Source organism: Miniopterus schreibersii, assembly GCF_964146895.1.
Source record: "Miniopterus schreibersii genome assembly, chromosome: 1".
In the NCBI taxonomy this organism is placed as follows: Eukaryota; Metazoa; Chordata; class Mammalia; order Chiroptera; family Miniopteridae; genus Miniopterus; species Miniopterus schreibersii.
The window spans coordinates 87,193,849-87,210,271 of NC_138101.1; the positions used below are offsets into that span (position 1 = coordinate 87,193,849).

General features: G+C 37.9%; 1 protein-coding gene across 1 annotated transcript in view; it reads left to right on the forward strand.

Annotated features, from left to right (window-relative positions):
* Positions 1-16,423, forward strand: part of CUBN (cubilin) — a 258,721-nt gene that overhangs the window by 38,168 nt on the left and 204,130 nt on the right. The window contains exons 18-21 of the mRNA XM_081135485.1: positions 2,315-2,459; positions 2,687-2,865; positions 5,225-5,390; positions 5,734-5,950. Of these exons, the coding sequence (XP_080991611.1) occupies positions 2,315-2,459; positions 2,687-2,865; positions 5,225-5,390; positions 5,734-5,950 (707 nt within the window). The remainder of the gene's footprint in view (positions 1-2,314; positions 2,460-2,686; positions 2,866-5,224; positions 5,391-5,733; positions 5,951-16,423) is intronic.

The window sequence follows — 16,423 nt, forward strand, 5'->3', positions numbered from 1 at the left end:
AAGGGGATACATGAATTTCTCTTCTTTCAGAGAATGGCTGTTTGGCTAGAGAGATATTTAGCATAACTTTATGACAGCATGCAAAAAAAATGTGTGTGACAGCTCATAGAAAGGAGCTGGTTTGGTGTGAGTCAGTGGAAAGGCGTGTGATGTTTTAATGTCTCTGTAAGACTGTCATATGTCTGTACCATATTTACTTAATCACCCTCCTATTATGAGACATTTGGGATATTTTCAATTCTTGTTATAGAACATACTTTGATGTGGGTCCTTGTGTGTCTTTGCCTGTATCTCGAATGATTTCCTTACGGTAGTGTGTTAGAGGGGAGTTACAGGGTCCAAAACTAGGAACATTTTGAAGACTCCTGATACATACTGCCAAAGTATTTTCCAGAAATTTATACTTCAGATAAGAGTGACTGTGTTACCATATCCCCGCCAGCTTTGAGTATCATACTTTTAAAATCTCCCTTCTACTGCTTGTTCGTCTTGGCCTGGATAAGCCTTTAAATCTCAGCCTAAAGGTTCTTTCTGCTGAGAAGTATTCCAGAATCCCCAGTATGAGTTCAGTGTTTGGTTAAGCCAAGGGTTCTCTCCACTTTAAGACCTTTTCGTATTACCCTTTCACTGTTCTGAAAAGAGGCCCATGGGTGATATGACCTCAACGTCCACATTTACATAAAACATTTTGGTTCATGGTATACAATTTAGGAGAAATAAACTTAATATATATATATTTACTTCAGTAAGTTAAAAGCCTGGGCAAGATGCACTTGAAGGCAGAGTGAAAGTATTAAGCTGCTTCCTCCCTGAGTCACTATGAAGGCTGCGGCAGAAACACAGCCGACATGGCTGGGTAGGTCGGTGACAAATTTTCTGAAATGGTGACTAACTCTTGGCAGATTTCCAGGAGAGAGAAAAAAAGAACTTCTTTAAATTTACACTCTACTTGTCATCCTGGAAAATTCAGTGTGCATTATAACTGGGCCAAAATATTTTGTGTTTAGTATGTCAGATGGAAACTAGATTTTATACTTAGTAATAAACTGTCACTTACATGAATGTCGCACAGGACATAGGATAATTCCTGTTGTGTGTGACTGTCTCTCACATTTCAGGGTATTTAGTATCTTTGGTCCCCAGCCACTAAACGCCCCGCCACCATTGTGTTACTAATTAAAACAAAAGCAAAAAAATGCCTTCACAGATTTCCAAGATGCCTAACTGTGGTACCTACCGAGAAACAATGTGGAGTAATAATATTGTACCCTGTACTTTTCAAATGCGACGTTCACGTTTTTTTAAAAACTGGGCTTGCTTGTTTAAGTTCCTTGTGAAGTGTCTCTTTCACAGTGCTATGCCCAGCAACAGGTGCTGGCATTTATTGATGCTTTGATAACATTCATTGAGGGATTGAGTTAATATTTAGATGGCTAGATCACCCAAAATAATTCTATGCAAGGAACAGCATGTATATCAATGGAACAATTTCTGATTTTAGTGAGGAAGCTCTAGTGTCAGGTATAACAATAGTCCACATTTTCTATGTGTAGATATTTTCTTATGGAATTCACACTGTTTTATCTATTTGCTTCAACAACTCCTTGAGCCAGGCTTACACTTAGTAAGTTATTCAGTTATTAAGTGAGGAGGTTTGTGACGGACGTGGGAATGGAACCCAGGGCTATGTGACTCCATAGGTGGTGCTCAGGGCCACTACACTATAAGATATTGACTATTGACTGAAACAATTGGTCTTTATTATATGAAAAAAATTCTTCTTTTGCTCCTAACTTTCTAAGAGTTTTGTTTCTAATAAATAGGAATGCTTATAAACTTTGTGACATCTATGGATATGTATGATTTTTCGTTTTGAACCTACTAATGAGCTTAATTTATAATTGCTCATTTCAGACGATTTCTGCATTACATTTTTTCTCGTATTCGATTTGGTATTTAAGTCTAGCAATGGAGTGAATTCATTTTTCTAGGACTGGGTTTAGAATTTTTTCAAAAATATTATCCATGTTAATAGGTGAAATCAATTAAAACATTTTTAATTGATTAAAAAAATGTTTTTGGTTTTGGATCTATGCTTTCGGATTCTTTTGGCTTAAGATTTTATCAATATTTAGTGTTATTGTATGTGCTAAAAAATCACCCACTGACTACTGTCAAATATAATATAAATGTGTAACCCAAATTAGATTATAACTCATTTTGAATCTGCCATTTTATTATCTCCAAAGAATATGACCCAGCCAAGGTAATTTTGTTGATGAGAATTACAGATCTATTTTATTTTTCTGTTTAGGTTCGAGATGATGATGACTTACTTGGAAAAGTCTGTGGCAATGAGACCCTCTCTCACATTAAATCCATTACTAATAGCATCTGGATCAGGTTCATAATTGATGCTTCTGTTGTAAGAGTTGGCTTCAGAGCTGTTTATCAAGTGGGTAAGAAAGCCTGAGCCTTAATTTTCAAATGTGCAATTTCCATGATTTTAACCTTTTAATTTCTAGAAATAATTTTGCCATTTTATGTCCTCAAGTGGCAAGGAAAAAATTCTAATAGTAATGTCACATTCCATTATATCCTTGCACATAATTGGAATTTGCAATAAAACTGAGGGCAAGGATCATTTCTCTCTGCACAAACACTACTCTCAGTTTCATCTTTACAGCCTGTGGAGGTGATTTAAGTGGAGAAGGGGTCATTCGCTCACCCTTTTATCCTAACGTGTATCCAGGAGAAAGGATCTGCAGGTGGACCATCCACCAACCGCAAAGCCAAGTAGTTCTTCTCAACTTCACTGGCTTTGAAATCGGCAGCTCTGCCCACTGTAATACAGATTATATTGAGGTAAGAGTAAAACTCCTTTGAATATTTACATTTGATTGGACGTTAATAAAAATATTATGTCATGTTATCTTCAAATCAGTTACATAAAACAAAACTAGTTTGTACAGACCACTATTCTTATGAATATAGATGTAAAAATCCTCAACAAAATACTAGCTAACTGAATCCAGCAGGATATAAAAAGGATTATATATCATGGCCAAGTGGGATTTATCTCAGGAATGCCAGATTTGTATACATCTGAAAATAATGTAAAATGAAATAAAGGAAAAAGCCATAAGATTGCCTCAATAGATGCTGAAAAGGCACTTAACAAAGTCCAGTACTTTTTCATGATAAAAACACTCAGCAGATTAAGAATAGAAGCATATTTCCTTAATCTGATAAAGGGCATCTGTAAAAGAACACACCCACAGCTAACATCATATTTAATGACGAAACACTAAATGCTTTGCCCCTGTGGTCAGTAAAAGAACAAAGCTCTCTATTCTCACAACTCTATTCATCATTACACTGGACAGTCTAGCTAAGGCAAGGAAAGAAAATAAAATGCACCCAGAATGAAAAGAAAGGATTTAAACTATATTCACAGATGACATGATCTTGTATATAGAGAAATCATAAGGAGCATATGCACACACACAAACTATTAGAACTAATAAATTCAACTTACAGGATACAGTATTAAAACGTGAAAGTCATTTCTTTTTCTATACATTAGCAATGAATGATTAGAAAATAAAATCAAGGAAACAATTCTATTTATAATAGCATTAAAAAGAATGAATACTAAATAATACATCTTGAAAAAGATGTGTAATGCTCGGACTCTAAAAACCACAAACCATCATTGAAAGATCTTAAAGACCTAAGTAAATGGAAAGATGTCTCATGTTCGTGGATTAGAAGACTTGATGCTGTTAAGATGGTAATACCTTCCAAATTTATTTGAAGATTCAATTCAATCCCTATCAAAATCCCAGCTGACACTTTTGCACAAATTCACAAGCTGATTGTAAAATTCACATGGAAATGCAAGGGAACCAGAATAACCAAAGCATTCTTGAAAATAGAATGAAGTTGGAGGACTCACACTTGTTGATTGTAAAACTCAGAACAAGGCTGTGGTAATCAAGAAGTGTATTATTTGAGTAAGGATAAAAATATAAAACAAAATATGGAACAAAATTTAATATCCAGAAATAAGTCATAACTTTGTGGCCAATTGATTTTTGAAAAGAGTGCCAAGACATTTCAAAGAGAAAAAAATAAATTTTTCAACAAATGATGTGGAATATCTACACACAAAATTATGAAACCAGACCCCTTCCTACACCATTCACAAAAATTAAGTCAAAATGAATCAGAATTAAATGTGGGAGCTAAAACCCTGTTCTCTTAGAAGAAAATGTAAGGGTAAGTATTTGTGATCTTGGGTTAGGCAAAGCCTTCTTAGATATGACAAAAAAATACAAACAAAAAAAGGAAAAATCAGACTTCATCAAAATTAAAAATAACCTAATTTTAAAAATGTGCAAAGAATATGAATATATATTTCTTCAAGGAAGATATACAAATGGCCAATAAGTACATGAAAAGATGCTCAACATCACTAATCATCAGGGAAATACAAGTCAAAGTACAATGAGGTAAGTTGCAGAATACCCACTAGGATGGCTATAAAGAAGAGATTAGATAATAACAAGTGTTGGCAAAGATTTGGAGAAATGGGAACCCTTTTACACTTGTACACTGCTGGTGAGCGTTTAAAATAGCACAGCTGCTTTGGAAAAGAGTTGGCAGTTCTTCAAAAAGTTAAACATAGAGTTATCATTTGATCCAGCAATTCCACTCCTAGATATACACCTAAGGAAAATAATATATGTGTCTACACAAAAATTTGTACATGAGTGACTACAATCATTATTCATAATAGCAAAACAATATAACAATCTAAGTGTTCATCAACTAATGAATGAATTAACGAAATGTGCTTTATCCACACAATGGAATGTTATATGGCATTAAAAAGGAATGAAGTAATTACACACAACTTTGAAAACGTTGTGCTAAGTACAAGAAGCTAGTCACAAAAGGCCACATATTGTGTGATTCCATTTCTTTGAAATGCAGAATAGACAATTTATGGAGATAGTAAATTAGTGGCTGCCTGGAGCTAGGGTTTGAGGGGAATAGGGAATGACAGCTAATGGGCATGGAGTTTCTTTTGGGATGACAAAAATATTCTGAAATTGACTTCTATTATATTAATAAAAACATTTCAGAAATAATTATTCTTAAAGCAGTTTTTCAAAATAAGTATCTAATAATAAATTTGAATATATCTTTTTAACCTTAGATTGGTAGCAGTTCCATTTTGGGTTCTACTGAAAATAAAAAATATTGTGGCACAGACATACCTTCGCTTATCACATCCGTATACAATTTTCTTTATGTCATATTTGTGAAAAGTTCTTCTACTGAAAATCATGGTTTCATGGCTAAGTTCAGTAGTGAAGATTTGGGTAAGTGATTGACTCTTCTGCTTTGTTTCTCAGGCTTATATCAGAATAAGTAAACAATGGAAATAAATTATTATAGAAAATTTATCTATGCTGTAGATGTGTACTTACCTACACTATAAAATTTTAAGGTATACTCTAAAGAAAAATACATATTTCTTAAGCAGCACATATCGATAGTTAATTGATGTCTATTAATAAGAGAAAAACCAAGTTATCTGAAGTGGCATATAAGGAAAATTTTTCTTTTTGAGCTTTTAAGAGCTTATGATCAGATTATTTTATCTTGAATTTCAGGTAACTTGTTGGTTGCTTGTTCTAACAATTATTATTTTTATTTCAACAGCATGTGGAAAAATTCTTACAGAGCCAACAGGAGTTATTCAAAGTCCTGGTCATCCAAATATCTACCCCCACGGGATCAACTGTACCTGGCACATAGTAATCGAATCTGGCTACCTGATAAATTTGGTATTCAGAAGATTTCATCTGCAGTTTCACTATAATTGCACAAGTGACTATCTGGAAGTTTATGACACTGGTTCTGAGACATCTCTTGGGAGGTGAGATTATTTTGGTTTTGTTTATTTTTTTCACACTAAAATTTTCTTGCTTCAGTGAAGGATGTTAAAATCTATCATGTTGTGTTATAAAAAAAACAGGTGAGATTAACAAGCTTCTCTATAACCATTTCTATATCACTGCTCTGTAGTCTTGACCTTTCACAATTAAGTTTTGACAGATGTGTATACCTATGAAGGCATAACTAAAATCAAGATAATGCAGACACCAATTATCCTCAAACTCTTCCTTCTGCCCATAATAATTTCTTACTTCTGCCCCTCAGCCCCATGCCCAGGAAACTACTAGCCTGCTTTCTCTCACTGCAAATCAGTTTGCATATTCTGGAATTGGAATTATACTGTATACACTGTTTTCTTTTTTAATTTTTATTTTTGTTTAAAATATTACAGATGTCACTTTTTCTCCCCAATGACCCATTCCACCCCTTCCCACCCCCTCCCCAATCCCTTTCCCCACCATTGTCTGTGTCCTTGGGTTGTGCATATATGCAGATAAATTCTTTGGTTACTCTCTACCCCTCTACCCACCTGACCTCCTCCATTCCTCTGACATTCATCAGTCTCATCTATGCTTCCATGTCACTGAATCTGTTCTGTTCATCAGTTTATTAAGTTCTTTAGATTCCACGCATAAGCGAGATCATGTGACGTTTGTCTTTCTCTGCCTGGCTTATTTCACTTAGCATAATATTCTCCAGGTCCCTCCATACTGTCCCAAAGGGTACGAGATCCTTCTTCTTTACAGCTGCGTAGTATTCCATGGTGTGAATGTCCCACAGCTTTTTTATCCACTCATCTCCTGATGGGCACTTGGGCTGTTTCCAGATCTTGGCTATTGTAAACTGTGCTGCTATGAACATCAGGATACATATATTCTTTCTGATGAATGTTTCAGGATTCTTAGGATACATTACTAAGAGTGGAATCACTGAGTCAAAAGGCAGCTCCATTTTTAATTTTTTGAGGAACCTCCATACTGTTTTCCATAGTGGCTGCCCCAGTCTGCATTCCCACCAGCAGTGGACTAGGGTCCCCTTTCTCCACACCCTCGCCAGCACATGTCATTTGTTGATTTGTTGATGGAGCCATTCTGACAGGTGCGAGGTGATACTTCATTGTGGTTTTAATTTGCATTTCTCTGATGATTAGCGACCTTGAGCATTTTCTCACTTTTCTCTTGGCCATCTGTATGTTCTCTTTGGAGAAATGTCTATTCAAGTCCTTTGCCCATTTCTTAGTTGGGTTGTTTGTCTTCCTCTTGCTGAGTGCTATGAGTTCTTTGTACACTTTGGAAATTAGCCCCTTATCAGATACATGCTTGGCAAATATGTTTTCCCAGACTGTGGGGTTCCTTTGTATTTTGAGGCTGTTTTCTTTTGCTGTGCAGAAGCTTTTTAGTTTGATGTAGTCCCATATGTTTATTTTTTCCTTTGTTTCTCTTGCCCTAGGAGATGTATCAGTGAAAAATGCACTACGTGGGATGTCTGTGACTTTACAGCCTATGTTTTTTTCCAGGATTTTTATGGTTTCGTGACTTACATTTAAGTCTTTTATCCATTTTGAGTTTATTTTTGTGTATCATGAAAGTTGGTGGTCTAGTTTCATTCTTTTGCATGTATCTGTCCAATTTCCCAGCACCACTTATTGAAGAGACTGTCTTTACTCCATTGGACACTCTTGCCTCCTTTGTCAAATATTAACTGACCCTAATGGCGTGGGTCTATTTCTGGGGTCTCTGTTCTGTTCCATTGATCTATATGCCTGTTGTTGTACCAATACAAGGCTGTTTTGATTACAGTGGCTTTGTAATACAGTTTCAAGTCTGGTAATGTGATCCCTCCCACTCTGTTCTTTTTTCTCAAGATGGCTGCAGCTATTCGGGGTCTTTTTTGGTTCCATATAAATTTTCGAAATGTTTGTTCTAGGTCTGTGAAATATGCTGTTGGTATTTTAATAGGAATTGCATTAAATTTATAAATTGCTTTGGGTAGTATAGACATTTTAATGATATTAATTCTTCCAATCCATGAGCATGGTATATTCTTCCACTTGTTTAAATCTTCCTCTATTTCTTTTTTCAGTGTCACATAGTTTTCCGAGTATGGGTCTTTTATATCCTTGGTTAAATTTATTCCTAGGTATCTTATTTTTTTAGTTGCAATGGTAAATGGTACTGCTTTTTTAGTTTCTCTCTCTGAAGGTTCATTGTTGCTGTATAAGAATGCCACTAGCTTCCGGATGTTGATTTTGTATCCAGCTACCTTGCCAAATTCGTTTATCAATTCTAGTAGTACTTTGATGGAGTCTTTAGGGTTTTCTATATACAATATCATGGCATCTGCAAATAATGACAGTTTTACTTCCTCCTTTCCAATTTGGATACCTTTTATGTTTTCTTCCTGTTTGATGGCTATGGCGAGGACTTCCAGTACTATGTTGAATAAGAGTGGTGAAAGTGGACATCCCTGTCTTGTTCCTGTGTTTAATGGAAATTGTTTTAGTTTTTGCCTATTGAGTATGATGTTGGTTGTAGGTCTGTCATATATGGCCTTTATTATGTTGAGGTATGATCCCTCTATTCCCACTTTGCTGAGAGTTTTTATCTGAAATGGGTGCTGGATTTTGTCAAATGCTTTTTCTGCATCTATTGAAAGGATCATATGATTTTTGTCCTTCATTTTGTTTATGTGATGTATCACATTTATTGATTTGCAGGAGTTGTATCAGCTTTGCATCCCCAGAATAAATCCCACCTGGTCATGATGTATGATCTTTTTAATGTATTGCTGGATCCGGTTTGCTAGTATTTTAGTGAGGATTTTAGCATCTATGTTCATCAGGGATATTGGCCTGTAATTTTCTTTCTTTCTAGTGTCTTTATCTGGTTTAGGGGTTAGGGTGATACTGGCCTCATAGAAAGAATTTGGGAGTTTTCCCTCCTCTTGAATTTTCTGGAATAGTTTGAATAGAATAGGTGATAATTCTTTTTTGAATATTTGGTAAAACCCACCTGTAAATCCATCTGATCCAGGACTTTTGTTTGCTGGGAGTTTTTTGATTACTGCTTCAATTTCATTAGTTTTTATCAGCCTATACAGGTTTTCTGCCTCTTCTTGATTCAACTTTGGAAGGTTGTATGCTTCTAAGAATTTGTTCATTTCATCCAGGTTGTCCAGTTTGTTGGCATATAGTTGCTCATAATATTTTCTTACAATCCTTTGTATTTCTTTTGGGTCAGCTGTTATATCGCCTTTTTCATTTCTGATTTTATTTATTTGAGTCCTCTCTCTTTGTTTCTTGGTGAGTCTGGCTAAAGGTGTATCAATCTTATTTACTTTTTCAAAGAACCAGCTCTTGGTTTCATTGATTTTTTTGTATTGTTTTTTTAGTCTCTATGTCATTAATTTCTGCTCTGATTTTCATTATTTCCTTCCTTCTAGTTCCTTGGGGCTTTTCTTGCTGTTCTCGTTCTAGTTCTTTTAGTTGTTGTGTTAGATGGTTCATTAGATCTTTCTCTTGTTTCTTGAGATAGGCTTGTAATGCTATGAATTTTCCTCTCAGGACTGCTTTCACCATGTCCCATAGATTTTGGGCTGTTGTCTGTTCATTTTCGTTACTTTCCATGAAGTGCTTGATTTCTTCCTTGATCTCATTGGTAACCCATTCATTGTTTAATAACATGATATCTAGCCTCCATGTGTTTGAATATTTTTGAGTTTTTTAATAGTGGATGATTTCTAGTTTCATGGCATTGTGATCTGAGAAGATGCTTGATATGATTTCAATCTTCTTATATTTGTAGAGACTTGCCTTGTGCCCTAACATGTGGTCTATTTTTGTGAATGTTCCATGTGCCCTTGAGAAGAATGTGTATTCTGCTGCTTTGGGATGAAATGTTCTGTAAATGTCAATTAAATCCATTAGTTCTAGTGATTCATTTAAGTTCTGTTTCCCTGTTGATTTTTTGTCTTGATGATCTGTTCAGTGGTGACAGTGAGGTGTTAAAGTCCCTCACTATGATTGTGTTGCTGTCAATCTCCCCCTTAAAGTCCCCCAAGAAATTTTTTTTTTTTAATATATCTTTATTGATTTCAGAGAGAGGAAAGGGGAGGGAGAGAGAGACAGAAACATCAATGATGAGAAAGTCATTGATCAGCTGCAGCCCGCAACCCGGGCATGTGCCCTGACCGGGAATCGAACCCCAATCTCCTGGATCCTAGGGGGACACTCGACCGCTGAGCCACACCCGGCCGGGCCCCAAGAAATTTTTTATATATTTAGGTGCTCCTATATTGGGTGCATAAATGTTTATAAGGGTTATTTCCACCCGTTGGATTGATCCCTTTAGTATTAAGTAGTGACCAACTTTGTTTCTTGTTATGGTCTTTATTTTGAAGTCTGTTTTGTCAGAAATAAGAATTGCTACTCCAGCTTTCTTGTTCTTTCCATTTGCATGGAATATTTTACTCCATCCCTTCACTTTTAGCCTGTGTGAGTCTTTTGTTCTCAGGTGGGTCTCTTGTAGACAGCATATACTTGGGTCCTGTTTTCTTATCCATTCAGCTACTCTATGTCTTTTGATTGGACCATTTATTCCATTTACATTTAAGGTTACTATTGATAGAAACTTATTTAATGCCATTTTTCCCCTGTATGATGATGTACCTTTCTCTCACTATTCCTTCTTTTTCTTAAAGCTGTCCTTTTAGCATTTCTTGCAATGCTGGTTTGGTGGTACTGAACTCCTTTAGCCTTTTTTGGTCTGGGAAGCTCTTTATTTCACCTTCAATTTTAAATGATAGCCTTGCTGGATAAAGCAATCTTGGTTGCATGTTCTTGTTTTTCATTACTTGGAGAATTTCATGCCACTCCCTTCTGGCCTGAAGAGTTTCTGCTGAGAAATCAGCCGTCAGCCTTATGGGGGTTCCCTTGTAGGTCACTGCTTGTCTCTCTCTTGCAGCTCTTAATATTTTCTCTTTGTCCTTGACATTTGCCATTTTAATTATGATGTGTCTTGGAGTGGGTCTCTTTGGGTCCCTCTTCTTTGGAACCCTCTGTGCTTCCTGAACTTGTGTGGCTTTCTCTTTCACCAGCATAGGGAAGTTTTCTATAATTATTTCCTCCACCAAGTTTCCTATCGCTTTCTCTCTTTCCTCCCCCTCTGGCACTCCTATAATGTGAATGTTGTTTTGCTTCATATTGTCCCAAAGCTCCCTTAGAATGACCTCATGCTTTTTAAGTGTTTTTTTCTTTTTACCGCTCTGATTGAGTGATTTTTTCTACCTTGTCTTCTAAGTCACTTATTCTATCCTCTGCTTCATTGAGCCTGCTTTTAATTCCTTCCAGTGCATTCTTGATATCAGATACAGCATTCTTTATCTCTGTTTGATTTTTGTTTATGGTACGTATCTCTTTTTTCATGTCTTCACTAAAGTCCTCGATCTTATCATCTAGTGTCTTCTTAAGTTCCTTGAACATCTTCATCATCCATACTCTGAACTCCATTTGTGATAACTTGCTTAACTCCATGTCATCAAAGTCTTTTTCTGGCAATTATTCCTTTTCTTTAATTTGGGGGTTGTTTCTTTGTCTCCCCATTTTGGTAGGTCTTAGTGTTTGTATCTATATATTTGATAGATTTGCTGTCTCCCAGTCTTGTGGGATGGGATTTTGTCTTGTGGGTCTAATGGAACCCAGAGGTGTGTTTTCCTTATACTTCTGAGTTCTTTGCTCTAGGCATGTCCCTCTTGTGGGTGTCCCTTTTGTTGTTTCTTTATGTTCTCCTGTTGTGGTTGGGTCTAGATTGTCGTTGATCAGTCCTTGGGAGGACCCTTCTCTCAGGTTGGCTGTGTCTCAGCCCCAACCTTGTCTTGTCAGCTTTGTACAGGTGCTGGCAAGGCAGGACAATACACAACTTCCAGGAAAAAAGAGTTATATTACAAAATATCTTAACAGTCACAATGAAAACAACCCACATGAAAATAGAACTGGGAGAGTGAAGGGAGAACACACACACACACACACAAACAAATGCTTCAAAAAAGAAAGAGAAAGAAAAGTAACGCTTAGAGAGAGAGATGTATATTGTTGTTAATAGTGGTGAAAATTTAGAAAATAATAATAAACTAAAATGTAAGAAATAGGGAAGCTACTGGAAGATAACAGAAGTAGAGAAAAGATTCTGAAAGAAGGGTCAGCAAAACATTAAGGGAGACAATAGAAATAGAATACTAATTGAAAATGAGAAAACAAAAATACAATAAAGAGAATAAGAGAAACTAACAATCGAACAAAAAGACAGGAAGACAGAAGGGAGGATAACAAAAGAACGAAAGAAAAGTAGGAAAAGAAAAAAGAAAGAGAAAAAAAAGTTATGCCAATGGATCGAGAGGAGAGAAAGAGAGAAAGCCCAGGCAGGGAGGGAGTCTGGTAAGAGATTTGGTGAAAACTATAGAGGAAAGCAGTAAACATGGTTATAATGATAAAATCCCAGTCTTTAAGCAGGGATATCAAGAAAATCTTGATAGTAGAAGCAAGGATAAAATAAAACAAAGCAAATAAACTAAACAAAACTAAAATCAAGCTAAGCAAGACAAAATTTTTTATAAAAAAGGGAAAAAAATTTAGTTAAAAAATGTTAAAAAAAATTTTTTTTTTAATTATAAAATTTAAAAAGGAAGAAAACAAATTTTCTCCCCTTTCTCTTTTTCCTAAAGAAAACACACACACACACACAAACAAACCAAACCAAACCAAACAAAAAAAACAGATGAAAAAAAGACAGTCAATCAGGTGAGTTTCTTCTGGGCAGCTTATGTTGTCTGAGGCTCACTGTTTTGTGTGCTGATTTCTGTTCTCCTGGGAGGTGCTTGTGTATCAGCCAATGTGAGGAGCCGTCTAGGTTTGGCTCTGATGTCCTTAGGTAGATGGTTGATCTGAGGCTCTCTGTGGGCCACCTCCTCTTATCAGCTATTTTGCAAACTTGTAGTTGCCTGGTCTTACTCCAGAGTCTTCTGTAGAGTCTTTAGGGTGCAGGGTGGCTAGTGTAGCTCAGGGTATCACTCCCCTTAGAGGTGTCGCTGTCAGGCGCTCACTCTGTGGGAGTTAGTCTCTGCTCCACCCCCAGCTCCTCAGTCCCTACCCTGTCCTCTGACTCTAGTTCCCCAGGCTCTGTCCTGCTGCAGCTTCAGGTTGATTTCAGCCTGTTGCCTTTTCTGTATGGGCCGTTTCAGCAGCCTGGGCTCAATGGGTTCGATTAAAAAACATTCCAGTGAGCCCTCTGCCTGCCCAGCCCCCAGCAGGGGTTTTCAGCGTTTCCTCCAGCTCCCAAACCACAGTCCCTGAGAGTCTTATTCTTGTAGAGTCCTCCTGTGAGCTGCTCTCCCTTCCCCCTCAGGACTGTGCCCTGCGGGGGTGTCTGGGGCCTCAGTGAGCGGGACCCGCCCTTTCCTGTTGGGGGCGGTGCTCCAGGCTGCAGGAGAGGCCGGCGGGCTCCGCCCCTCCCTGCTCAGCTCTGGTTGGCTGGTCGCACCAGGCCCGCCCCTCAGACCATCTACTGTGCAGACCCCAATCCCAGCCTCCACTGGTCTGTCTGCACAGTGCATGCTGGGTAGGTGGGAGCCAGTGCTGGGATCATACTCGCAAAGGCACAATGCAGCACACAGGCAGAGAGCCCACCCCGCAAGTCCCCACTGCCGTTGCTCCAAGGCCCCCAGCGGGATGGGACCCAAAGTCAGCTCCATGCAGCTCCCAGCACCACTGGTCTCAGCAAAGCTGGGGCGGCTTGACGCCCCACCGTGGCGTCCCTCAGGGCTGGTGACAGATCCCAGCCTCCTGGCACCAGGAGCTCAGGGCAGGCGGGCTCCTCCCCTCCCCCGCACCCCACAGATTCAGCGCTTTCTGGGGCTCAACACGATGCCCCCCAGGGAGGCAGAGGGTCCCCGTGTGCGGCTGCTCAGCGCAGTCCTCTGGTCCCTCACTACTTGGGTGCCACACACCTTGGGACAGCCTTCCCTATGGTCAGCACCCGGAGCACTAGACGCTGGTGGCAGCCGCCGCTAGAAGCTTTGTTTCCCAGGAAGGCGCCGTTTCCTCCCGGACTCACCGCTCCCCAGGTCCCCTCTGCCCTGTGCGCGGGGTGCTCCTTCCCCCTGGGTGTGGGGTCCCCGCTTTTGGATGCCGTCCGCACGCCTGAGGGGAGGGAGCTTTGCAGCCTCCAAACCTCGGGGCTCAGAGCCCAGCACAGGCTTCAGGCTACGCGCGCCCCCTTACCGGACTCCCCACTCGCGCTCCGTCCACTCAGGTATGTGTCTCTGGTTTTTCCAAGCTGGCTCCGTAGGGTTTTAGCAGCAAATCGAGTCCGTGGCTGGGAGCGGGGCCTCAGCTTCTCACAGGGCCGCCATCTTCCCAACTCCTCTACTGTTTTCTTAAACTGGCTTTTCCTCGTCAGCATAATGTTTTTGTTGAGCTTCTTGCATCTAAGGGCTTATAATTTTATCAAATTTGAAAGATTTTTGGCCATTAGTTCTTGAAATAGTTTGAGGAGTCTGATTACTTGTATCTTAGGCCATTTTGATTTTGAGCCTGTTCTTCGAGTGTTTCATTTTGGAAAGTTTCTATTGCTATGCATCCAAGTGCCCAAATCTGTTCCTCCCTAATGCCCGTTCTGCTGTTAGCCCTACCATGTGTGTTTTTATCCCAACGTTGTAGTTTTCATTTCTAGAAGTTTTGCTTTGGACCATCTTTCATATCTTCCATGTTTCTACTCTGCACATTAATGTTTTTCTCTAGCTTCTTAAACCTGTGAGAGTCAGCTGTAACTATTTTAAAGTCTTTGACTGCTAATTCATTCCGTCATCGGTGGCATTTCTTGCTGTGCTTTGGTTGGTCAGTCTTTCTTCCCATTATGGGTTATACATTCCTCTTTCTTTCATGTCTAGTAATATTTGATAGGATGCTAGACATTTTCAATTTTGTGTTTTTGTGCACAGGACATTATTGTATTCCTGTAAGTATTCTGAGGTTTGCTTTGGGATGCAGTAAAGTTACTTGGAAACAATTTGCTCATGTCCAGTCCAGTTTTGCTTTTAAACTCACTTGCTTCCCTTCACTGCTTGATATTCAGTGTCTTCAAAGCCATTGTTTTATATATTTTACTCGTTTCAGGTGCAAGGTTACATCCAGCCCCTGTTATTACCTCTTTGTTGGAAATGGAAATCTCCTGATATTTTAAAATTTCTTTTTCTTGCATTTAATGTTTTCATCTAGTTTTCAGACATTTTTCCTTTACCCATTATTTTCTTAAGCTCAGTTTTTCTCCTGCTTTTATTTTCCCTTTTCATTTTTTGCTCTTATTTGTCTTAATCTTTCATTTTTAAAACTGTTTCTTTTTCTTTTTTATGGTACTTGACTCATAATCACTGAAAAACATGCATTTTTTGCTGAATGGCACAGACTACTCTAATGACCTTGCCCAACTTGGATGACATGGGCATATACAGGACATTTAAAATAGTAATAAATTCATACAATTTTATTTTGATCAAAATTTCAAATCTATTTTAACAATGAAGTAGTATTATACACCATTTTTTTGGTTTCCTCCTTCAGAAATTAATTAATCAATTCTTCATATTCAACACTTTCTCTTATTCTGGTTTCTATTTCCTTGCCTCCCAGTCATTGCATTTGGTTAATTTCACCAATGATGCATAGATTTGAGATTTCTATTTTCTAGTCACTCCTTCTTACAGGCGTTTCTCTAGAAAAATGCTCATGGCATGTCTTTTATCACAACTCCACTTTTAGCATGACTAGAACAGTTTTTCTGAGTAAAATTACTTTCATTCAGCAAAAATTTGACATGGCTTACTAATCAAACTTTTACCTCTGCACAGACCAGCTGTCTAAAGATAATATATTTTACCTATATAGGGCTTATTATTCTAGGCACTATTTTAAGTCCTTTACATACAGTATATTAAGTCATAAAATTCTCAAAACAACCCTATGAAGTAATTACTATCATCATCCACAGTTCAGAGATAGGGAAACTGAGGCATAAAGGTTGAGTGATCTGCTCAAAGTCATAATGGCTGTAAATGATGGAGCTGACTCAAGTCTGAGCTCTATGTGTTTATGATATATGGTTGCTCTTGCTGTGAAAGTTTATTACATTTCTGTTAACAAATTCAATAATATGCTATCTGGTGACCTAATATAGCTTGTAATTTCTAATTTCATTAAACTTATGCACAGCAAGTCATATAGTTAGGTACACACATAACACTGTTTTAGGGAAGCATGAGTAGGAAGGTATTTACAATTTTGTAAATGTCTTGGTGCCTAAAATACATTCGTATTTTTAAGGGTAATAGGGATGTTATTATTTTTTTATATGTCTTAATTTTGGTACATCATTTAAAGTGTACTAAAATATTTTAAACCTGTGTT